This window comes from Zonotrichia albicollis, chromosome 3 (assembly GCF_047830755.1).
Source record: "Zonotrichia albicollis isolate bZonAlb1 chromosome 3, bZonAlb1.hap1, whole genome shotgun sequence".
NCBI classification, from domain to species: domain Eukaryota; kingdom Metazoa; phylum Chordata; class Aves; order Passeriformes; family Passerellidae; genus Zonotrichia; species Zonotrichia albicollis.
This window is the reverse complement of record NC_133821.1, coordinates 33,625,372-33,651,323: the sequence shown is the minus strand read 5'-3', so window position 1 is coordinate 33,651,323 and position 25,952 is coordinate 33,625,372. Positions and strand designations below refer to the sequence as shown.

General features: G+C 44.0%; 1 protein-coding gene across 1 annotated transcript; it reads right to left on the bottom strand.

Moving 5' to 3' along the window:
* Positions 1-16,486: 16,486 nt before the first annotated feature.
* Positions 16,487-24,681, bottom strand: NEK2 (NIMA related kinase 2). Its single transcript, XM_005483040.4, has 9 exons — positions 24,497-24,681; positions 24,125-24,342; positions 22,872-23,109; positions 22,098-22,180; positions 21,720-21,846; positions 20,727-20,946; positions 19,720-19,774; positions 19,564-19,637; positions 16,487-17,128 (listed from the first exon to the last, which is right to left on the bottom strand). Exons 1-9 carry the CDS (start codon positions 24,590-24,592, stop codon positions 16,905-16,907), a joined length of 1,335 nt encoding a protein of 444 aa, XP_005483097.1. The 5' UTR covers positions 24,593-24,681; the 3' UTR covers positions 16,487-16,904.
* Between the last annotated feature and the right edge of the window lie 1,271 nt (positions 24,682-25,952).

Here is a 25,952-nt window from a genome sequence, read left to right as displayed (position 1 = left end):
TTCCCATGAGCCCACACCTGGATACTACACTGTTATCCATGTGTGCCATTCCCTCACCTTTGTGCAACCTTCCTCACATGGCACAGCTGGCTTGGGCACTGCTGTGCTGACCTGTGACCCTGAGCCCTGTTTTCTGCTTCTTGTGTCAGAATCTAGGTGTGCTGTGCACTGGATGTAGCGGTCGCAGCGCGCCCAGAACTCTTTAATGGCCGTTGTAAAGAGAGTCAGCAATTAGATTGCTGTGACATTCTCCTCAGCTGCCTGGCTTCCCGTATGCCCTAACGTCACTCACTGAGGAGTAAATAACCGGGAAGCTGAGCGGTGATTACATGGAAACGCAACATGCCCGTGTTGTGTCATCCTCACTCCCACACAAGGCCATTAGTTAACAAGGAAGAATTGCCCAAATTTAGGATATATGGGTCAAAGAAACTGGTACAGCTCAAACCTCTTTTAATTCCTGCAGGTGAAGTGGGTCATCATTTTACAGGGATTGCTATTAATCCAATGGAATTTAGGTAGGAAGGAAGGGAGGACAGCCAGTTTGGTGTCTCTCATTGGCTCAGCTCCAGAAATTTGTGAAACTGGGTTTTAGTTGGTTGCCACTAGGGTGTCATAATTTTCTTGATTAAAAGTACTCAGTCCCCTCCTGAGAGAAATAAACAGGATATCAATATCAGTAGAACCCTGATGAATAAAATTTCATTATAAACTTGTCAAGAGCTTTGCCTGATTTAAGGAGGGGAGTTAGGGCTTTTTGGACTCCTTTGTTAGTATGCAAATGATGTCCAGATGCAGCTGTGATTCTTTCAACATCTCTCCACCATGAGACCTCCTGATCTGCTCCACACCACTGGTCAGTGTACTGCAGCCTTCCCCTTAGATGATGGCATCCTCTTGATCCTTAGCCATGTCCAGGGATAGCTTTTTGTCCTGTTTTACCATGCTGAATGCTTAATTCTACTTGGGGCCAAAAGCCACAAGACATGGACAATATACCCCAGGAGAATGGGAGGGCATGGTTTCTTCCCAGGCAGGGAAGAAAAATGGTTCCTGAGGCCTTCCACTGCTCCCTGATGAATAGGGCTGGGCGTACAGTTTTGACCCAGCCACTGCTGTCTCTGTGGGCTTCAAACACAGGGACTTTGATGAATGATCCCCTGTGGCAGCCCAGTCCCCTTGCTGGATGTGCCAGGCATGGACTGGCAGCTGGACCACACAGGAATTCACACTGCTACCTCTTCCCCACACTCTTTCTTGTAAACCAGTGGGCCGTATGCTGCAGTTTCCAGGCTTTTCTATTGTATTACCATGCACCAGCAGCCAAGAGAAACAAGGATAGTTCCTAAACTTAGGGCTCTCCATCTGGCAGCATCATCAATTTTAAGATTAATGGGAAAGTGACTGATACAGGTACCTAATGAAACCATAAATGGTGTTTCACAGGAGACACAATGTTCCTGCTTATGCTTTTAGGGAGAATACTTTGTCTTCAGAGTAGGGAGGACTCTGGATTTTTTGTTGGTTTTTTTTTTTTTTTAGGCTTCCAGGCATTGTTCATGACTCAAAGAATTCTTTCTCAGCTCACTTTCCGGTCCACAGATGTAGAAGGACCCATCTAAAATCTGTTTACTTACCATAAAAGCTCTAGCTGTGGATGTCTGGCACACAGCCTCTCCCCCACCAGAGCCAGGTGACAAGTCTGAACAGAGAGCTGCTGCTTGTCACCTGTCCTGCAGCAAAACGTTTTGTACGAGTCCTGCTGGGCTCTCCCGAGCCAGCCGAGCCCTGTGTGAGGAGCAGGACTTTGGCTGGCAGTTCTGCTGTTGCTCAGCGTGTTTGCTCAGCAAATAAAGCCACTGCTTTTTCCCTTTGAATTTCTGCGCAGAGTTGCAAGTGGAGAGGTCTCCAACACGAAGGGCTCTGCATCACTCTGTGCCTTTCCACTTGGAAAAGGTGAAACACTGCCTAGAAACCACGGATGCAGGCACATATTACAGAGCACACTGCCTCCTTTTAACACCTAACTCTTCCCCTTTCTGTGCAGTCATCAGACCTGCTGGCTTTTAATGAGGGCTTTGTGGGACTGTGGCAAACATGTCTCCATCTGTCTGTTCCACTTCAAGGCTGTCAGCTTTCATTTTAGGCTGTGTTTCTCACAGGCAGTGAGTGTCTCTCTCTCTGGTAGCTGTCCTTACAAGGTTTCTTCAAATTAGATGCAGTCGGCATTACCAAAGCCAACAGAAGCATTCACCGTCCAGAGACCTGCATAAAAAAGGTTGTTCCTTGTAACAAAAAACAACACAAATGAAAAGTGAGTGTTTCTGTTCATGTAGCTCTAGGTTGGATTCACTGTTATGCCTGATTCAGGAAAGCAGCTTTATCAAGGAAAGGACTTAGACATGTGTTTGCAGTTAATTAAAAGGCCTTCTTTGAACAGAGGCAAGTTAAGCGTGTGCTTACATGCTTTTGTTTGTGACCTGTGAAGAAAGGCTATAGCAGTAATTGGCACTGAGATAGGAAATGAAGGACACCTTGCTCTACAAAGCGCTTTCTTCTTCTTCTTCTTCTTCTGCCTGATTACTGTGTCTGTGGGATCTGGGCCCTTTGGAAGTCAGTGGCAGAACTCCAGGCAAGTTGAGGTGATCAGTATGTCATCCACTATACTTCTTCTGAACCTTGCAAAGCAGATTAAAAACCCTTTTTTTCCCTTCTGAAACATTTTCTCCCTAATGAAGAAACAGCTCATTTTTAAAATATTTCTCTCTTATGTCCAGTTTTGATCTTTCCTTTATTTTACATTTTTACTTTCAAGCTGCTCACTTGATTCAATGGCATTCAGTTTCCTGTAAATGCTCCAGAACTTTGGGCACAATTAACTGTATGGCCAATCTGTAATTATTTCTAATGAACAGGCATGCCTTTTTTGGTGGACTAAAGAGCATTCCCTGGCTGCTTTGATTACCAATTTTTCTGCTTGTGATACAAATAGTATTTTCCTAAAATCCACAAGTAGGCAGGCAAAATAGTTGCTCAAATCAGCTGTGAAATTAATACTGATAAGGCATTAGTTAGAGCTAATGCCTTATTTAGCCTGTGCTTGAGTGGATCCAAGTAGAAAAATCACCACCATATTAATCATTAAAGGAAAAAAGGCAGGAGAACTTGGGGTGTTACTCACTTTTGCACACAGTGTGGCTCTCTGGTGGAAAGAGTAACAATGACTCAAGAGGGATCGGAAAATTCCGTAAATATGGAATTCTGGAATGAAAATATGTCTTTGCATCTGATTGGTTCATAACATTTTTAATTATTACTGAAATAAATTACTATCCTTCTTATGGCATTTTTAATAAATCATACTGCTAAGCTCTGCCTTTTATTATCTTTAGGAAGAACACGAGAACAAGCCAATTCTGTTGGAGCCGTGATAATGAGTATCAAGGAATCGATGGGCAATTGCTGAGGACAGGCTCTGAGAGAGATGTGTGCTAATCACGGTTGTGCCTGCTACACCTATTTACAGTATCAAGTCCTCTCAGAGAGCTCACAGTACTTTCTGGGGCCTGAGCTGCTTAATAGGGGGCAGAAATTTCCTTTTTCACAGTAGGATGCTGGATTTCATTGGTGAAAGATCTCTGGATGGTCTCTTGTTGGAAGAAGATCACTCAGGTCCTTTGAGGTAAGTCCCTGCAGGAACAGTTAATACTGTAGGAACTCATAAACATGCATGTACTGGCATTGGAAAAGGCAGTTCAAAACTAGTTCAACAAGTGCAGCTCTGGGTTGTGGGAGGCTGCAGAGCACCTCCGTGTAGTGCTGCAAAGAAGCAATGCCCTTTGGTGGCACATTTTGCCCTGAGGAATGGAGCTGTGCTGGTTTATCTCCCTGTCTCCTGGGAGCTCAGTGACATCAAGGGCAGGCACACTGTGCAAAGACCTCAGTCCCAGCGACTGAGCTAGGCTGTGTAAGAGCATGGTTCCAGAAGAGGAAGATCCCCAGGCAGGTTGGAAAGGAAGCCATCCCCCTGGCTGTGTACATGCAGAGTTTACAGGCTGCTTCCTGGAGCAGCCATGAGCACAGGATACAGCACATCCTCTCATTTGTGCAGTGCCTGCAGCGTGGCACAGAGCCCGGTGGCACAGGATGTGCAGGGCATGCTCGGGCTCGGGGCCCTGGGCAGCACCCCTGGCAGGCTCCTGCTCTGACCTGGCGCCACCAGGTCTCACCTGGAGGGCAGCCCAGGTGCTGCTGGTGCTCCCAGCCAGCTCACCTAGTCACACTCTGCTCCTGCTGCCACAGCACACACCAGGCAAGAGCTGCAGCCCTCTGTCCTGACACAAAGGCTGGAAAGCCATTCAAGTGGCTGGACTATAGCATAGTCATCATTTTACCATTGATGGATTAGATATTTACTGGGTCAGATTTAAGTGCGTGAATTTGCCTTTATTACACAATAAATACTGATGCTTTGAATTGGAATGTGCTGCAATCCCAACTCTGAGACCTGCTGGACACTGCTGCTTTTCCCAGACACTACATGCCCTTCACATAAGGATGGAGACATGAAGGCCTCTTTTTAAGGATCAATTATATTTGATGTTTGTCAAATCATATCCCAGGGCAGTAAACATAGACATGTTAAGTTTATGTTCTATAACTGCATCTATTAATTTTCCAGACTGTCTTCTACAGAGGCCATTTTGTTCTCAATTGAAGCTGGTTTAACTAAAAGGTGGTGCCAAAAGGGGCCATTGCCAGTCCCTTTCAGAAACTATATTCCTGCTCCCAACCAGGCCTCAGATCTAGCAGTTAGGGCACGTGATGCCATGAGGGGCATCAGCTTTGCCTGCCAGTGCAACCAAAAACCAAATTCCTTTTCATCTTCATTGCTTTTCATCAGTCCAGCAAGCTAATCCTATTTACCTGGGGCAGCAGGATTGCTAGAGCTGACACACAGGACCAAGTGATTGGGGCAGGGAAAAGTGTATGACCATATACTGGCAATCCATTGATGCTGGTCATGAAACCACAGCCTCAACTGGACAAGAAGGGAGGGATTCATGTTTGGGAATGGGTAGCTGATACACAAACATCTTGTGATCATGTCTCCCTTTAGAGTCAGCAGAGATCTAATCAGCTTTGTCAGTGGAGTCTGCAACTTGGTTTATCTCCTCCTACAACGTTGTGTACTTGATCAGATGAATTCCATCCTTAGAGTGCGCATTTCTGCCCTGGGTTATAGAAACAGCCTGGTGTGAATTGCTTGGAGATTAGGTCAGTGGCTAATGAAGTGACTCCTGCCCCCACCATTAGTTTTGCCTCCTATAAAACAAGGATTTTGCTCTTATTCTTACATTAAAGAGCATGAATTAAGTGAGTTCTTTAATGACACAAGCTGAGTAATGCCAGCAGGAAGAGTAGAATCCAGTGGCCTGTCCTGCCAATACCAATGGCTATAGCAGTATGCTAGAAATGTGATGCTCAAGGCTGGGTCTCCAAATTAAAACTTACAGGCACAACAGAGGTGTTTTGACTTAATCAGTCCTGGGCAGCTGACAGTTTGCTCAGAAGCAAACATAAGGGGTGGATGCTTTTGGAAAGCAGGTCATCTATGTAGGTGATTAAACATGGAGAAGCCTCACTTGGGGCATGAGATCTTACAAGCTAATTCTATAGTGTTCATTATCAATGGCTATTTGCATAGCAAAATAGTGACTGTGAACATTGCTTCTTGCAAGCTTTATTTGTGTTAACCGGCTTTATACCTAGCCAGATGTTTCTGCCTTAATGTTTGGGCAAATAAGGTTTCAGATTGGCATGGGTGGATTAAATTATGTTCTACAGTAGCTGCAGAGCCAATGGAGGGAACGCATTTCCATCACTGTTAAGATGACAAAGCAGTTATTAAATCCAGCAGTTACAGTGGCTGTCCCAGGAAGGACTTGTCAGTCAAGTTTCCAAGTAATCTGTTTGTGAAATACATGTTCCATCTCCTTTATTGACTAACAATGTATATTACCTGTTAGTTAGTTAACTGTGGGGCTAAAGGTCTTTTTTCCTGTCATTTGTCAAGCTCTTGTGTAAAAAGCTGCAGTTAAACTGTGTATAACCTTAGGATCCTGAACAGTGCCAACTAAAGTTCTAGGAATATGCTTATTCAGTTTTTTATTAGCCACATAAAATAGATAAACTTTGTGCCTTTGCCAGTTAAATAAACCAGGACCTATCTTTTTCTTGGGAATTCAGCTTCAGAAGGATATTCTTCTTGTAAAAAATGAAATGTATAAATAAGCAAAATATATATTTGAGGAGCAGTAGCATAGCATGCCCCTGTTGTTAAAGCTCAGTGCATGCATTTTATAGCACGGTAGTGATATAAAATCACTATAGGCATTATCAAAACACAGACACTAACTGTTAAAAATCAATAAATTAGGAGATCTTTTTCAAATTGGTCTTCAAAGCTTCTGTGTTGTTGATAATTATATCCAACACCTTTGTATCTAATCCTAAGTGGGAAAAAATGTTTCCTGGAGACTTGGTTACAGCCTATAAGCACACAGAAAGTCAGCCAATAGTGTTTGTGTGTTCACATATCCCCAAGGAGTTGTAACAGGCTGGGCTGACACAGTCCTCCATGGGAGACAGCCATCCCAGTGGATTGCCCTCTAGGACACTGTGTGGGTGAACAAGGATTTGGGTGTGCACCAGTGGCCAGCTCCTGAGATCTTTTGTATGGCAACATGCAGGCACTGTGTGGGCTGCAAGTGTTTCAGGAGGGAGAGGAGGAGCTGCTTGATCGCTGTAATTTAATTTAGCCATCATTATCATTTGCCATCATCCTGCGTGATGGCTCTGGCCTGATCCAGCAGTCAGGGCAGCAAGAGCCCAGCACTTCCTACCAGGGCGTGTAGCATGAGTGAGCCTTCCCTCTGCTCAGGTGATTCATCCCAGCCCCAGATACCACAGCGTCCTCCTGACCTTCTCAGTCCTCCTGGCCTCCTTAGTGCCTCTCTGACCTGCTGGAAGTGTGTCACACAGCCTGTCTGTGCTGCTTGGGATGGTGACACAGATCCCAGCATATGGATGTGGATCTCTGGCAACCAAATCCCAGTGCTCAGCCTCCCCATGGCAGGGAACAGCCAGTCACAGGAGCTGTGCTGTGCCCAGTGACTGCCAGGCCCCAGTGTAACCCCAAACCTGGAGGCAGCCCAGTTCCATGTTTGAACAGCCAGTGACAGGAGCTGTGCTGTGCCCAGTGACTGCCAGACCCCAGTGTAACCCACACTTGGAGGCAGCCCAGTTCCATGTTTCTGTTTTATCTGCTCCAGGCAGCGAGGGAGCCCTCTGGGGCAGCAGGATAGCGCATCTGCCTGGGGACCCTCCCACTGCAGCTCCCCCTCCTCACTCCTGCACGAGTGTTTATCTGGGACAGCTGGAGCCTTGCAAGGAGAATGGTCACCTCCAGCTCTTCCTTTCCAGACTGCCTGCACAGCCTTTGGGTGTGCCTGAGGGCCGTGATCTGCAAGGTCTCCACGCAGCCTTCTGAAGCCACCAAGGTGCAAAGCAGCTAATGATTAAACCTGCTTTCTCAGTTTTACTGCTGGAGAAAGGCTTCTGTGGCAAAGCACCGAGGACAGCACAATCCTCTTTTCACATCAAAAGAATATGCAGACACTCAAGGTAAATACTGGCCTGCATTGAGCACTCTTATTTCTGTGCTGCTATCTATTTACCCTGATGGTTTCAGTGAACAGAGTTCCTCAGTCCTCTAAAGAGTTCTCAGCACAGTGGCCAAACAAACAAGGTAATTTTATGGGTTTTGTTTGTTTCTGTAAAAAAAAAAGCAACAGTGTGACTGAAAAATACAAAGGAAATGGAGCAGACAGTCAAGAAGGAACAAAGCAAGAGGGGAAAGAAAATCAAAAGCAAGTAATTGGCAGAGTCAGAATTAGTTATTTCCATTAATTCCAAAGTTCTTGCTTCCTTCTGCCAGCCTCATTTGATTGCTGGGCAACAGGGGCAGTTGCTACAGGTTTCCCTTTAGTTAAAATGATTTGTTTATAAGATGTATTATTTGTAATAAACATAAGGGTATCACTTTGTAAAAACATTATTCTTCAGGAAGTAATAAAACACTTGCTCAGTTTAAAGTGTGTCCTCAAGTGTTTTTGCTGGATGGGTGTTATACTCATGTGGTTTTACTCCAGTGAATCATCCCCAGAGAGAGTAGAAATGAGGGATGGTGGGGAAAGAGATTTGGAAACAAATAAACACTCTAAATCAAAAGGGCAGGACTTTGTGCACAGCCAGGGCCACAATAGCATCAATGGCTCCCACAGGGCCAGAACTCCTCCTGCATTTCCCAGCCAAGGACAAAACCCAATAATCCTGCCCTCGTTTTTCCTATGCAGCAACTTTCCTTGGTAGTTTGCAAACCCCAGTTCATCGGTGTCTGACGCATGGCAGATGTCTCCCAGAGTGTGCAGCCCCCTCACTGTCATTCTTCTGATGTCACTCATGCCTCAAACTTAAAGGACTTACCAGCAGGGGATGGGGGAAATGCATTTGTCAACAGCTTTTACTACAATAGTTCTTAGTAGGATTTATATTTTATGAAAAAGGACAGGTTTTCTTAGGAATTCTCCATCCTTTGCAGATGCTCTAAGAGAGATGAAAGAAAATTTACAGAAAATCTCAAAGGCTGGCCCTGAAATTATTGCTCAAAGGCTGATCATTAGGAGCTGTGGCTTTGACATAACTTTAAACCCTGACTCAGAGATTCTCACATCAGGAACTCCTGTTTAAATTGTGTACTGTCTTCTTGAAATCCATCCAGCAGTGATGGAAAGGTTTCAGGTTGTGGGGAAGCCATCTCATTCCTCAGTATTCCTCAGCCCTGCAGTCTGGCTATCCCCTGGCTGCTGGTGTCATCTGGCAAGAGCAGCCCCAATCACTCAGGTCCACACACTGGAAATGTTTCAGAAGTACATAAATAAAACATTAATGAGGATCAATGTAAGAGAAAATCCAGAAATAATACACTGCAAAGAGATGACTCTAATAAACAACTGGAGGGGTCAATGGACTTTTTATTATGATGTTAAGCCCAAGTTTTTATAAAAAGTTTCTCTGTAACTCACAGAGGAAGATGTAATAGTGAAATGGGTACTAAATTACAAGTCCCAATTATAACACATGCCTTGAAAAGGCAGTTCCATGGAAATCCTTTGCTTCCACTTATGCTGAATTAGGGTTGATGTTTTCACCATCACAAGGAAATTACAGTGAAACCCCAAGTACCTGTAAATAAACTACCATTGTTGCAACAACCACTCTCCCTCCCATACCAAGGGACAATTAGCTTAGACAAGATTTTAAAAACAGAAAACATATCAAGTATAGCCTTTTGATACCTCCTCAGTAATCTAGGTAAAATTACCTAAAATTATCCTTCCTCTTTCTTGAAGAAGTAACCACTTCATGAAACACATAAAACTCAGTAATCTATATAAAATTACCTCAAATTATCCTTCCTCTTTCTTGAAGAAGTAACCACTTCATGAAACACATAAGCAAGAGCTACACTACTCTGAGCAACCTAGGTGAGGAAGCAGAGCACTGAATGCACATACAGACAGGCTCATCTTGTTAATTCAGGGTGAATTTCCTCTCACCAGCTACTGGGCTTAATCTAAGTAACAAAATCAGAAGGTTGGATGTTGCCACAGAGACGTTTTCAGTTTACCTTGTGGCCTGTGTTGGTGTGTAGAGAGGGACCCAGTAGCTGTGCAAAGACAACTTATCAGCATGGGGTTATTTCTTCTAGCTACATGCTTAAAACAGACCAAAACCTCGCTGCCAGGTAATGCAAGGCCTCAATAGGAATTTCCTCAGAATAACTCCCAGGCTGAGAAACATCTAATACATGCATTTATTTAATTCTTTGTTATATTATATATTTACATTATGTACATGTATCTATTAGATGTTATATTTTGTAGTGTAATATTTGCATGTAAATGCTATATATTTATACACAAAATATAATATTATGTATTATGTATTATATATTATGTTCATGCTTATTTCATGCATTTATTATTACTTATTACTTGCCAAGGACAGGAAGGGACCCCACTTCGTGGGTGTTAATGCATTTGGGGACATGAGGTGTGAGGCTGGGCTCATGTCCTGTTCCTTGGCACTGCTGGAGCTGGCACAGCACAGGAGGATTTACAGCATTGGAAGGAGTCCTCCTGGCATTAAAGAAGTGAGCAGCTCCTATTCTTCCAGGCTGAGTCACCAGGGAGAATGAGCCTGTAAATGGGGGAAGGGGATCATTGTTCTGTGTTTGGTTACTAACAAAGAGAGTAGGAGACAATTCTGTGTTTGCATATACTGAAAACTGTCCTCACCACTGCAAACACTCGTTATTATTCAGTGCTTTCCTTGTCTGTGCTTCTGATTTTCTGTTAAAGAATAATTGGTTGTTTTACTGTAAGATCACTAAAAAATATTAATTCACAGCTCGATATTGTGGGATACTGGATTAGGACTGAAGTTGGCAGCATATTTGGTAGTGCATGTTTTTATAATAATAACAACAATAAATCCATGCAAAACATGCACAGTGTTTCTCCAACTTTGTACCAATTGTTTACATACAGGGCATCATCTACTACTAACTAGATGGAGTTAAATAGTATTATTCAGTATGTACAGATCTCAAAGCACTTCACTACAGCATAGTAATTTCTTCAATCCCACTTTCTAAAGGTGAGGCGTTTGAGGTGGGAGGGAGGTAGCTTTGTTTTTGTTGGTTGGGTTTTTTATTTTGAGTTTAGGTTGGTTTTGTTTGGTTGGTTCGTTTTGGGGTTTTTGTTTGGTATGTGTTGGGGTTTTTTTGAGAAAGTTGTTAGTTTTCCCGAGCTGAAGTTGTGGAGAACCAGCTCGGTAAGGGATGCAGGGGCAGGACCCGCAGAAAGGCTTTAGAATCAATCTCCCTGACAGGGAGTCTCGCAAGCCGCTGAGGCAATGCAAACATGGCAAGCCATGATCAAACGCTGCAAATCACGGCAATAATGCTGAGCTTAGACTGACCTCGGCAGCAAGTGCTACTTCACTTCCAGGAAAGTGGAATACAAACTGAATATAAACTGAAAAAACAAGAATTTTTAGAAAAGCAAGTGACCAACAGAGCATCTGCAGCGTCATCAGCAGGAGCAGTGACTCTCCCGAGCGGTTTTCTGCCTGCTCTCCTCTCGTTATCCCGCCCATCCCTCCGCCAGCTCTCCCCGGGACGCTGCGGGGTCACCGGGGAGCGTCCGGGCCCGGGCAATGCCGAGCGCTGCGGGACCGGGCAGGGGAACACCGGGACATCCCCTCTGGAGGGTGGGGATGGATCCGGACCCCCGAGCAGCATCAGCCCCGCTGCCGGCATCGCATTCCCCCTCACCCGGAACCGGTGCTGCTCCTCACGGTGTCCTCCTGTGGCTTCCGCGGCCGCCCTGAGGCTGCTGGACAGGTTCGAGCTCCCCGAGGGCTCTGTGCTTGTGATGGAACATCCAGAGTGCACTCAGGTGTCCTGGAGGAGCAGGGATTCCGGCTTTGTTTTCAGTCGCACAAGGATTTGGGCTGTTCCACTCCCTTTTTCAGCTTTGGCCTCTGATATTTTTCTTGGCCAACTCAGGTGTACTGAGGAGGGTTTTCCCTACTCAGCTGTCCTCTTGCAGCACCACACGCTTTCTTTCACAACCCAGAGTTTGTGAACAAGAGCAGGTGCTGGTGAGAAGGCAGTGGATGGGCCCTCACATCCCCAGGGATGCCCAGGTGCTGGTGAGAAGGCAGTGGATGTGCCCTCACATCCCCAGGGATGCCCAGGTGCTGGTGAGAAGGCAGTGGATGTGCCCTCACATCCCAGGGATGCCCAGGTGCTGGTGAGAAGGCAGTGGGTGTGCCCTCACATCCCCAGGGGTGCCCGAGCAAAGGAGGGGCTGGGAGGGAGCAGCATCCCCTGGATGAGCTGTGGCTGTGTCCTGCAGGAATGCCAAGGTACAGCCCTCCAGAGCGGATCTGCTTCCACTGCTACCATGGCCATTCGGGGTGATCCAGTCCCTGGACATCCTGCTCCATGCCATGGTCTGTGGGGACCTTCCTGTCACAACAAAGAGGGCAGGCCTGGCTGTTCCTCATGCCATGGGTGGGTACCTGGCTCCATGGCACGGAGCAAATACCAGTGCTGGGAGGGTGCAAGGTGGCCCACAAGCATCCCACTCTTGCATCTCTGGAGAAGGTGGCATATATCCCTCCACTCTTTCTTCTCCAAAATGTAGAATTGATTAGGACACTTGGGTGCAACTCTGAGCAGCCCCAGTGTGGCCTGAGCACTGGGGGCACTGGGGACACTGGGAGAGGTTGGACAGGAGTTTTCTTCCACTGACCAGCAGTTTCTGTCTTCTCTTCCTCTCCCAGAACGCCAGCACCTCACCATATCAAAACATCATCACTCAGCCTGTGAGTCTGAAGGAAGGGGGTCAGGAGAAAACACTTTTTGTGAGGATGAAACACTTTATTAATACATGGTTAAAAATAAACTTTATGCCTTTGGTCCCCTTCCTCCAAGGCAATATTTTTTTGTCCTTTCTCACCAGCTTTTAGGAGGGGGTTAGGCAACCCAAAGAAGGAAACAACAGCCCCTGTTTCAAACTGCAGCAGCCACTTCAGTGACCCTGAACAGCCACCCAGGCACACGTGTGAATGTGAAAAGCTAGTGGGTTGCAGGGACAGAGGTCTCCCCTCCGTGAAAGCTGGGAGGAAATCAGAAGTGGCAAAATGCCATTTCAGCTCAACCCCTGCCCAAATTGTTCATCTTCCACCTGTAGGCCCCTGCAAAATGGCCAGGCAGAGCTGGACTCTGACAAGGTTTGAAATGCTTAGTGCCCCCTGGCATGAAAGTGATCAAATAAACTATAATGTGCATTGATAGGAAAATGGATACTGGAGGAAGAAGGGGATTGTGGCAGATATGGAAGTCTTCTTTCCGTCCCCAGGAGCTCCTCATGAAGAGAAATGCCTACCCTGGCATGGCACCTGACAGCACCCCACCCATCCACCCCTTCCTTCACCTGTGTCTGATCCATTCTGAGGACTTCATTAGCTAAACTAAGAGCAGTCCCAGTATCAATCAACACAGACTACAGAGAGATGAACCCTGTGAAGTGAAGAAGGAAGCTTACAAATCTTGCTTCAGGGGTAGAATTTGAGAATTGTATCTTTCAGGAGTTTATAATTTACCCAATAAACCACAAAACACTAAACATAGGCTATGAATCTTAAACCAAAAAAAGCAGGAGGTGTGAGAGCACAGGGATCAATAAACCATAGGCCCTGGACCACAGGGATAAGCCATAAACTTCTGAAAATCTGTGACAAACACTGAAGGCTAAACCATCAACCCTAAGCAATAACCACTAAAGCTGCATGAAAACCTGGAAATGCTGCTATTGGTGTTTTACAACTTTCTTTGGAAGTGAGAACACGACAGAGAATGGTGTGTTCTGGCTGTCAGAAGTGGTTTTGAGAAGTTTTATATGCTATTACACCTAGACTCTATTAACACCCTGTGCAGGGGATACTGGATCTCTGGCACAGCATCAGCTCCACTGATGGCATCATGGTCCCCCCACATATTTTCCTCATTCCTTTGTTGAAATGGGTGATGAACAACAGCCAAAGGTCTGCCACAGGTGAAGAAATGCAGATTTACCGCTGTAGAGAAGACACTTCTAGAGTACAGGGTCCACATTTGCCACAGGGACCAGAGATGGAGACTCAGAAGTGGCACCTCCCACTTTTACAAAGAAGTTTGCCATATGGACCTCTATATTTATGTTTGATTTTCATTAAGTTTCTTATGTGCCCAGCTGGCCAGCACTTTCCCACTGTTTAAGTGCTGTTCAGCTGGCTGCAGAGGGGACAGGGCATAACTGTTGAAAGCCAGGAGACTGGACTGTATTTTTCAAAGATGATGCAACTTCCCCTCCTGGCTATCCTTGATGTTTCTATGCATATAAAACTTCTGCAGTTTCAGAGGTGCTCACAACTAATTATGTTATTAAAATTCCTGTATGAAACAGTGATTAATTTCTCTCACAACATTCCACAGTGTACACCATTGTTATCATTCTGTAAGGCTTAAGCTGTACCATATCCATATGTACACACTTCCCTAAGACATTAGTATATCCATCAGCATGATGGCAATGTTTTGGAAGCACTCCATAAGCAATCACCATTCCTATAAATGTTCTATTTGTGAATGTTCTATTTCCTGAATATGTTTGAAAATTGCATCCTGAGTGTGATTCCAATGCTGCACATGTTCTGTTGTAAAAACAATAACGCCCTTGTAGGAAAACGTGAATTCCAGTATTCCAAAGCAGAAATCCTGAGAGAGAATGAAGACCATCTCCAGGATGCCTTTTACTATGTTTGACACATACTGGTAGGAAGTTCTTATTTCAAAAACCTCAAGAAATACTGCATTTATCATATTAGAGTGATAATACTTCAAGAAGATGCTGTAAGGAATACAGTTAAGCAGCTTAATGCTACAGTTGTAACCTCAGCTGTTCTCATTTATTACTGCCACTGTGATTGATACAGTTGCACACTCTGTAGCATTTCGGATTCATAGCAGTGTAGTTGTTAAGCAGGACTTTGATTCAGCTATTTTTATAATGCATGCATATAAGATGCAAAATGGCAAATTGGAGATAATTATAATTAATTGCACCAGCAAGTACTAAAGCATCCGTAGCCAAAGAAAGTCAGCATCTTGCAACAAAGTTCTTAAAACAAACCAGGTAAAAATAAATGTAAATAAGATATTAGATTTTGAATGTATGTATAAGAGAGGATGTTCTTATGAATGACAAGACAACAGTGCCATCTTGAGGTTACTAGAGTCTTAAAGGAAGAGGGATGCCAAAGACAGTGCTCTCTCAAGGCATTTTACTTTTAAATAGAGAAACGTGTGTCCCAAGAGAAAAAAAAAAAATGTTCTCAAGCCATTTTCTTACCTTGGTGGTGTTAAAGGAAGAAACATTTGCAAACGCCAGCCCTTTCACAAGATGGTTAGAGGGATGGAGCTCCTCCCCTGTGAGGAAAGGTTAAGAGTATTGGGGTTGTTTCAGCCTGGAGAAGGCTCTGGGTTGACCTGTGGCCCTCCCATACCTGGACAGAGCCCACAAGAAAGATGACAGTCTGTTCACTAGAGCACGTTGCGACAAGGGGGAATGGCTTTTAACCGAGAGTAGGTTTAAACTAGATCCTAGGAAGTTCTTGCTGTGAGGGTGGTGAGGCACTGGAACAGATTGCCCACAGAAATTATGGATGTTTCTTGAATGGTCCCTGGCAGTGTTCAAGGCCAGGCTGGATGGAGTTCTGAGCAACCTGGTCTAGTGAGGTGTCCCTGTCCATGGCTGTGAGGCTGGAACCAGATGATCTGTAAGCTCCCTTTCAACTCAAACCATTCTGTGACTCTGAATATGGTCTCTCATGAATCAGTATTAATTTTCTTAGCTGCCTGTTTTCCTCCTTTCACTGATACCTGCATTTTATAGACAAAACATTCCTGAATCCTTTGTATTTTTTCCAATTGTACTGACACCACTGTATCCTACCCTTTAATGTTTTATGGGTTAAGCCATAAAGATCCACATGAAGGCCAGAACTGTATTGCAGTGCAATGCAGTGATTCAGGCACAGAACAGAAAAACCTGAGTGTGCAAACATAGTGACCAGGGAGGGATTTACCCTCCACATACGTGTGAGCAGCCTCAGAAATATGACAGAATGCTGAAGAAAGCTGCACTGATCCACATTGGCACATTCCCACCACACCTACTGCTAGGGAATGACCACCAAAATATTGGTAGTTTCAGATTAGCAAACAAAATAGTCATATCTAATTCTTTTAAGCAAAGGTTGTGGTGAAAAGAGCAACCACTCCACAAGCAAATGTTAAGTTCTGCTGGGTTGTTAAGAATCTGCTAGAGCAGATTTGTTGTTGGGTTCCACAAGTTATTCAAGAACATAAGGATTTACTATTTAAAGGACAACTGCCCCATCCCAAAACCCAGATGCTAATACACTGGATGGTGTCCCATCCTGGACAGCAGTCTCAGGGGATCAGTTTATAGCAGTTTCAAGGCAAGGCAAAGAAGGTGCTATTTCAAATGCCCTGCCCTGGCACAGGCCTTGTAGAAGGATGGACAAGGCATTCAGCTGCTCAGGCAGAAAGGAATATAAACTCAGAAGTTATGTTATTCTGACCCATCCCACACATTAGTCAAAACACAAAGTTAAAAGCAGCCTGCTTTGATAGAGCACTTAGCAAGAGGAGATGGATAAAATCTTTGTGCTCTTTCGTTAAAAAATATTTACAAGTGCAGAAAAGAAGGCACTGTTTTCCCACATATACAGAATATAAACACTTCCTTTATCAACAACTGTGCATTACATACAACATTTTAACCTACAGACTGAAAATCTCTGTACATTTTTCACCTGAAAAGTTTTTCACATCAGATTTTAAACAAATAATTTATATATATTCATTCTTTATATTTTCAGAAGAGTAAAGTATGGTAAACAGGAGGACCAAAATATTTTTCTTTAATAATACAATTAATTCAGTTTGTTTTATTTGGTATCAAAAGTACCTATTTTCATCATATAGCATCTTATCCATTTATCATAAACTACCTGTCATAAACAAAGAGTTTGTGAAACTGCTAAAATAATTTCTCAGTAGGTTCTAGCTTAAGAGAGGGAGGCACAAGTATCTGCCTATGCATTTAATCTTCTTTTCAAAGATAAATGTATCTGTTACAGTTTCAACGCATGCCCAAGATTTGTCTGCTCTTTAGTTGATAGTTTTTTTCCAGTTCAGCCAGTGCTTGAGCCCGTAGATTTGCAGCATAGAGACGCCTTTTGAGATCAGAGCTTTTTCCTTTGGAAAGGAAATAGTTTTCCATATTATGAGGTACAGCTTTCTCTTCAGTTCCATCATAGTGTGAGTTCTTCTTGGTTGTAGAAAGGGGAAGCAGGAGTGTGTTATCTTAAGAAATCAAAAAGTACTGCATTAGTGCATCTTCCAGCATTTATTGCTTTTAACCCTGATGCCCAATTTGTCATCTACCTATGGCTTTAAGTCATCTTACTAAATGCATCTCTGTTAACAGCAACAATTATTTTCTAGTTTTTGAGAAAAAAATTGAAAACAAGCCTTTTAAATGATCATGGTAAAAAGATATATGCCATAGTAGTTTTTAGGGTGCACCTCCCAATACCTAAGGAAAGATTGGTTGATTAAGGAAAGAAGACACGTTTCTTCTGAAGGACAGGAATTCAATAAAGAGTAACATATGCCAGTTCCAAAAGAAAATGCAGAATAAATTTTCAGCTACTGAAAAAAGCTTCTTTGCTTCATAGCAAGGGCAGACTCAACCTGGCCAGTGGTTTTTGTACTTCACCCACATCATTCCAACTCTATCCTTGTATTAAGTCACTGGGGTACAAATTAGGCTCTGACTTGATGAGTAATGAGTTTAGGTGAATTGAAAATTAACAAGCTGCTTTCACTGCAGCCTTCAGGACAGGAATTTTCATAGAATATCCTATAGCATGCCACCATCAAAAGGCAGTCAATGATTTAAGAGTAGAAAAACTGCCATCAAAAACTATTGTAACAGCTGAGTTGCCTCACATAAGAGCCAACTTCACAAGGCCCAACTTAAGGTGTGATTTTTACTCAATCAAAGGTCTCACTAGTCTAATCTCAACACTGAAGCCTTAATTGTCAATTTATGAGGCTACAGCAAACATGCAATAAGCACAAAACAGCAAGAATGAATTTTAAAAGCCAGTAAATATTTCAGCATTTTTTAGCTTCATTAGCGTAAGTCAGATCTGTTGTAACATTAAATGGTTCACTAAGAATCAGAACATCCCTGTAAAAATAGGGCAGTGTCTAGGACACAGTCTTAAAAACCCTGGATTTTTGGTATTCCATTTTATTGTCAAGTGAACCACCCAATGGACTTCTAGGACAAATTAGGGATCTAAGAGATGTGCAAGATGCAATCCAGTTGTGAAAAATACAGCAATATTTGAGCAACTGAAAAGACAAGCAAGCAATCTTAGTACCACTATTGGAGAAACACTTGGTCCATTTGTATGAGAAAGCGTTTCTAAAATTATGCCCAGTTACAAGAGCACCATGGAATGAAATAGAAGGGCAGCAAATCACATGCTCTACAGATAGTGAAAAATTTGGTCAGTTTTATAATAACTATGTTCACTTTTCTGCATTATCCAGCTTGAGGTATTAACCACACAAACAGGTTTTGCCTATCCTCAAAAACTAATATGCCTGGTAAGGTCAAATATCATGTAAAGGGGTGGGAAATGCAGAAGAGAACAGAAGTAAGAGCTGAAGCTCATTTGCCTTCAGTCATCCAGTTTTAGATGCAACATCAGAAAGCCAAAAGCAAGTTTGTTCTCAAATTCTTTAATGTGTCGATGTCAGACAAGATGTTGAGACAGGTGGAATTCCCAAAGTTGACAGAAATGTTAGGTACAGCTCAAGCACTCCCTTGCTAGGGGCATTTTACTTGTGTCCTTTTCTGCTCTGATAGGCATTTCTTGGAAAAAAAGAAAAAGCTACTTCAGTTTTATTTGCTTTGGAGGCAGTGACATGCTTATCTTGCTTTATCAGACCAAAACTAAATGAAGAGAGGGTTACTGCACGTTAAAGAGTGTTCACACATCTTTGTTCTAGAGTACTACTTCTGACCCAGCCCTTCACTATCCCTACCACTATTTAAAAAGGCATTTAGATACTTGAATATTATTTTTAATAATAACAGATGGGAGTAATTAACAGATGATACCCTTATGATAGCAAAGAATGAACAACCAAGGGCAAAGTGAGTATAAAATACTACCATAAAACAGATTGGACTAGAGGTAGTCAGGAAGTGTTTTAGTACATTTTCAAATATGAGTTTTTCTTTCTATAATAGCAATGTGTATTCTTCATAGTTTATATGATGCACCCACCGGTCACAGCTGGGTCCCTTGCAAAAAAATAGTACTTCCCATGCTGAAGCTTTTGGAAGTTTAATGAAAACTGAATTTATTAGACATGTACAATTTTATTTAAATTAACCAAATCAAAGGTCTGTAAAAAGACATCCACACATAAAATAAGTGCAACTCTGAGAAAGGTTTGAGTCACCACAAGAACCTCATTTCTCAGACAGCACCAAACTGCAGTGCAAACAGTGCTAACTCAGGCTTATGGTTGAGCATCACTCATTAAGTCCTTTTGCAAAGCAGAAAATCAAAAGTCTCTTCTCAACCTTGCAGCCATAAGTGGGCTTTGCCTTTCCCCAAGGGGACTGTGGTGAGCACGCTGAGCACCAGGGGCTTTCTTCTGCTCACACCAGACTACATCGACCCGTGCAAGCGCCTGCCGGAGTATTTGCATACCTGGGCCTTCCGCGCACGTTACCTCCTGCTGCTGCTGCTTCTGGAGACTGCACCTCTTCAGCAGGCTTTCAGCTCTGGTGTGGGAAGAGAAGTTTAAGCTTTTTGTTGTAAGACTGTAGAGCTTCTAATATAGACTATTATAGGTTAGTAAGATACCTAGCAAGTTTGTCCTCTGCCAGTCTCTCCCGAACACTGAGCTCCCGTTCTCTCTCTGGAAGCAGAAATACGGCAGTATGCAGCATGAACATGTAAATGTCAGAGTGACTGTGCATGGTGGGCTTCTCTTACAGGGAAAGACGGCAGTAATAGCCAGTCAGGTGCACCCACACTTCTGATTCTATGGCTCTAAACAAAGGTTACTGCTGTGTAGATACACCTTTATCAATGCACTAGTAAAGCACTGACAAGTACTCTGAAATGCCAGGCACGTTTCTGTCCCAAACTCTGACGTGTCTGCAACAAAGAGACAGCAACTTTCTGTTCTGCACATTAACTCGTGGCACACATGACACCAGGTTTAAATATTTATATATCAGATATTATAATCCCACTATGATTTAACACCCTGCTTACAACAGCAGCAGCTGTTATTCAGGCTCAGACAAAAAAATCCACATGGTTAAAAACTGTATTGCAGAGCCTACTGCATATGCAGAGGGATATTTCATGTGGAGGAAATACCAACACTTGAGGACCAGCCATCTATAGACTCACAGGTAAGCTACCTGTGGGGAGCAGCTTTTATAATAGCAGTTGACAGTTTACTCAAAGATTTTTTTCCAGCATGAGGCTCATCTTAGGTTACATGTTAGAATAAGCAATGTTTACTTACACAGTAGGTGAAAAAGCAACCTACACTGCACAGTGCAGACCCTACGTTTTTATATACTTTCCTAACTGCCACTCAGGTTTAATAATCTTCACAAACCAGATTTCCATATCCAAACTACCAAGTCTATCTTAGTAACTTAAAAAAGAAGCTAGTATAGCAGAGTAAGCCCCTAGCATTCTTGGTTTGGTGTTTAGACACAATTCTAGTGGTGAATGAAGTACTACAGTATCTTAGTGCATTAAAATGAGGGTTGTGAAAACTGTCTACTTTTTCTTCCTCCAACTGAATCAGAATCCCATTGCCACCCCCTTCCCAAAATGGAATAGCATACGCTCCAGACGCTGTTCTCTCTCTTTAATGGCTTGCTCTCGCTCCTGTAACTGTTGCTCCTTTCGTTTCAGTTCATTTACTACAACATCTGAGAACTGCAGCCTTTCTGGCTCCCACAGTTTGAGACATCTTCTTTCAGAATTCTGTTTTTGTTCTTCTGTCGCCACATCTTCTATCAAGGGGTGCCGCAGAATATCTTCAACAGAAGGTCGGCAGTAATCCTAAAGGAAATTAGGAAATGGAAAGGCATTAGCAACACGTTCCATCTGTAAGGAGAAACAGTGAGGTCAGATTTCCAAGCAAGATCAGCTAAGGTGCTACAAAGCAAAGGAGATTGGAGAAAACTGGAGTTGGGAAGCTGTAGCACAGCAGGATGATAAAAGCTAAGGGAGAAGGCTGTCACCAGCCTTCAGCTCTAGAGCTGCAGGACTGTGTCTCCCAGCCCAGGGACCCTCTCCCTGCAGAGTCAGAAGGGGGTGAGTGAGCCTGCAGAGGCAGCTGCCAGCACGTTGCTCAGCTAACACTCTGCTGAACAATCCATGCCTGCTGGAGGCTTGGGCACTTGTTACAGCTTCGTTCCCCCTGCCATGTTGTTCTCAATATCCCCACCAGGTGTGGGGGAACAAGCTATACATTAGCCATATAAAGCCAACCCTAAAATGAAGAAAAAATGGCCCCTTCCAGCTCCTAAACACACTGGAACCATTTTAACCCTGAAGTTATAAGGCCTCAATAAGCATGCAATCAGGAAACCCCATGTAAGCCAATACTGAGGCCACCTTTTGGCACTCTGTGACCCTGCCATGACACTTGAGCTGCTGCCTCCGATGGACTCAGAGCAAACTCCTCCCTCCTTCCTCCACAAGTGACACTGCCAGTGACAAGGTGATAACAACCACTACATCAGGTAGGTTTGTTTCATAATTGAGAAGAAAAACTAGTATTTCAGTACCAGCTCAAATCACAGGTGGAGAAATTAGTAATTGATTCTTACCTTTACATTCAGCATGTCCCTGAGAAGGTTGTTCAGCTCATCTGAGTAACGATACGGTATTCGCCTGACCCTCCCTTCCCTTATCTTTTCTGCCAGCTCCTTTTGGTTGAAAGCTGTAAATGGAGGCCTGAAGAAAAAAAGTTTTCTTGGATTCTTCCACTAGTTTTACAGGACTTATTTTCAAGAAAAAAAAAAGTATCAGACTATGAAAAAAAACTGCAGTCAAGGTTTGTTTTGACTATCTAATATCAAGACCAATAGAGAAATAAAAATCTAGGACTAGTCTCTGAAACCTTTAAGCTTTCATCTACACAAAATACAATCACACCTACATTAGCAGTTATGTTTCCACATTTGTTACCACACCACCCTACTTACGAGAGAGCACATAATTCATACACGATACATCCCAGCGACCAGATGTCAGATTTCTCATTGTATGACAAGTAGTTCATTTGTTCCTAAAGAAAGAGAACAATTTTAGGTTTATTAACAAAGACATGGTTCCACTATTGCAGGATAATCAGCTACTATTCAAACCTAAAATAAACCATTATATACTGGAGCAACTTCTAATATTCCATCTTAACTAATATCCATATCTACTCTTACTAGAAGGATTTTAACTATTTGTAGCAGTACTACACTGTAGAAGACTGAAGCGTTGCAGCAATCTTTAATTGATGCAACTCTATTTCAGTCAACATTAATTTTTCCCACACAAAGTGCCCTGCATCAGGGAAATAAGTAATTCCTGCTCATTTCCACTATAATTTAAAATCCTACCATTAGAAGGTAATTTAATAAGGTCTTTACCTTAACAGTATGAAGCATAAAAGGTCTCTAACTTCCCTATTCCTTTTCAGGAACAATATACTCCCAACACCTCTAGTGTCCCAAGAATATAACAAAACTTATACAGCAAAGAGCAACTGTTATCAGAAGGAAGTTGATTGTGTGGGGAAGAAAGGAGATGAAAATAACTGCAGGATAACCTTGTCTCCAGAGCACACATACTTTATGAAAAAAGTCACCTGCATTTAAGACCAATAAGGCTTCATTAAAACCTCCCAAACATTCATGGACTCTGAGACCAACAGAGCACACCTTGGAGGGGCAGAAGGGAAGATAAGGTATAGAAGGAAGTCTTACTGGAGACATGTAATATGGAGTGCCGACAAACGTTGTGGCAAAGCTGGTGTTGTGGCGCAATATCCTGGCCAGCCCAAAGTCTCCAAGTTTCACATTCTGTTTGCCATCTAGAAAGACATTTGCTGGTTTCAGGTCCCGGTGCACAGCGACTGCACCATCGCTCCGTCTGTGACACTCCTTCAGGGCCAACGTTAACTGGGTCAGCACTCGGAGAACAAAGCTTTCATCCAAGAAATGCCTGCAAAACAAACACATTGTTTAATGGATTTTCTGAACACACATCAGTTTGATAAGTTTTAGTTTCATAACTTTTTTCATGGTACTGTCATAAAACACCACTCAAATAAGGACTATCAGCAACAGACATCTACATATTCAACCTTTAAAACTAATTGTTTTTAAAAATCACTGCAAATATGTTAGATGACATTGAGGCTTTCATTGCAGTATTTCCTTCCTCTCCCAAACCATCTAACAAACGCATAGCATTTTCATTATTTACAAACATCAATTTGATGTTTTTGTTATGAGATCTGTCCCTTTGATCACTTAAGATAATAATATGTTGTCATTTGTTAATAATGAACAACATACAGTAACAGCCAAAACAAAGCTGATTTCTTAATACAAACTTCCTTAAATAAAAACAAGGATGCTCGCAGGCAGCTGCACAACTGTTTTAGACTATCCTCACAAAGAGGTGGTGTCACGTACTTGTTTGACCTAAGAATGTGAAAACTGGGGATGGATGCTAAGTCTAAGATTACACCAAGGTGAAGACTTATCAACTTGATGTCTCTCCAAGCTTTACATATAGGCACATAAAATAGCTTTAAACACTCCCATGGGGTTCAAAATCACTCAGTTCCTTCCACACACTTTGGCGTTCTCATAAACCCCAGGGTCCCAGGAGTTTTACTCATGGGGAAGACCATGCTGCCCTGTCAAAAAGAGCTGTAACCTCCTGGTTTATGTTCTTAACCCCATTCATAGCCAGAAACCCCTTAACAGCATCTGCCTCCCAGGAGAGCTCGGGGTTTCTTATACTTCAGCACCAACACCCAATCAGGCGATGCAGCCAATAGCTCAGCACCAAACGCTGTTGTAACTTTGTACAGAACCTTTCACGTTTGAGAAGAGTCGTCGGGCCCAGAGGTTTAAACCCGAAACTGCTCAGAAGTTACAAAGTAACTTTCCCTTCTCCCCGGGCTGCCCAAGCCCTGTGCCAGACATTCCAAGCACACTCCACATGCCTTTCTTTGGCGCACTTGGCAATGAGGCTGGCCAGGTCTCCCCCATCGCAGTACTCCATGACGATGTACAGGGTGGTGCTGCTCCTGTCGATGATGCGATCGTAGTAGCGCACGATGTTCGGGTGCCGCAGCTCCCTCAGCAGGTTCACCTCCGACACGAGCATCTGCTTCTCCGACTCCGTCATCGCGCCATAGTCCAGTTCCTTCCATACCAAGATCTGCGGAGGCACAAACACCCTGGGGAGTGACCGGGACAGCGGCCGGGCCGCGCGGCTGCCAGAGCCGCTCGAGTGTCGCGGAGAGCGGCCAGCACCGGGCAGGGACGCACGGCAGCGGCAAAGCTGCGCTGCCGCCGGTTCCCCCGCCGCTCACCTTGCCGTCGGCCTTGCGGCGGACCTTGCGGCACTTCCCGTAGGAGCCGGCGCCGATGGTGAGCAGCACCTCGTAGTCGTCGGGGCGGCCGGGCATGGCGGGGAGCGCACGGACCGCGCCGGGCCGCGCGGGCCCCTGCGCTCGCGCCGCGCCGTTCAAACGCACCGCCCCGCCGGCCCATTGGCCGCGCCGCCCGCGCGCCGCGCACGCCCATTGGCTGCGCCGCCGTAAACAGCGCCCGCGAGCCCCGGCGGGTACGGCCGTTACCGCCCGGGGCGGGGCCAGCGTCCATCGCGAGACTGGGGCGGGGCCGGACCGCCCCTCTGGCCCCGCCCCCGGCTGAGGGAGACGCCCACGGCTGCTTTCCAGCTGCTTCCTTTACGTTTCCCCGACTTTTTCTCTTTTCCATTTTTCTTCCCTTTCCTTTCTTTTGCTTCCCTCCTTCCTGATTAGAAAAATCACCGGGCCTGCAGGTATCAATAAGTCACATATTCATAGCTCCTCAGGAAGGGACGGGTTTTTTCCATCAAAAATAACAGCAAATCATCACCTTTCCTAAAGTGCTTCCATCTCTTGGATAGATAATGATAGATAATTTCAATATTCAGAAATGCTTAAAAAAAACCCTCAAGCTGTTTAAAATAATGTAAATGTAGTCTGATGTACATTATTAACTGATTTATTGCAGTCTACAGCTTCTTCGTGAGGGGAAGAGCAGGGGCAGGCACTGATCTGTGCTCTGGTGACAGAGACAGGACCTGAGAGAATGCCCTCGGCTGCTTTACCGGCTGCTTACCTTTCATTTCCCTGACGTTTTCCCTTTTCCATTTTCCTTCCTTTTCCTTTCTTTTCCTTCTCTTCTTCCTGGTTATTCCTTCTTCCAAATCACCAGGCCTGCAGGTATCAGTAAGTCACATATTCATGGCTCCTCTAGAAGGGTGGGTTTTTTCCATCAAAAATAACAGCAAATCATCACCTTTCCTAAAATGCTTACATCTCTTGGATAGATAATGGTAGATAATTTCAATATTCAGAAATGCTAAGCAAACCCTCAGGTCGTTTAAAATAATGTAAATCTAGTCTACAACTTCTTTGTGAGGGGAAGAGCAGGGGCAGGCACTGATCTCTGCTCTGTGGTGCCAGTGACAGGACCTGAGGGAATGGCCTGAAGCTGTGTCAGGGCAGGGTTAGGCTGGGCATTAGAGAAAGGTTCTTCACCCAGAAGATGGCTGGCCACTGGAACAGACTCCCAAGGAAAGTGGTCACAGCACCATCGTGATGGAGCCCAAGAAGTGTTTGGGCAAAGCTCTCAGGCACATGGTGTGACTTTTGGGTTGTCCTGTGCAGGGCCAGGGGTTGGACTCGAAGATCATTGTGGGTCCCTTCCAATTCAGCATGTTCTGTAAAAATCATCCTTTAAAACTAGTGTGGAAAATTTCCTCAAAAAATTTTCTTC

What these genes read in the sequence shown, in the direction of transcription:
- NEK2 (XM_005483040.4), bottom strand. Translation starts at nt 24,592, where the DNA reads ATGCCCGGCCGCCCCGACGACTACGAGGTGCTGCTCACCATCGGCGCC. An exon ending in GCCAAGTGCGCCAAAGAAAG is followed by an intron (nt 23,110 to 24,124) that starts GCATGTGGAGTG and finishes TTTGTTTTGCAG; the next exon opens with GCATTTCTTGGATGAAAGCT. An exon ending in TATGAATTATGTGCTCTCTC is followed by an intron (nt 21,847 to 22,097) that starts GTAAGTAGGGTG and finishes TTTTTTCTTCAG; the next exon opens with GCCTCCATTTACAGCTTTCA.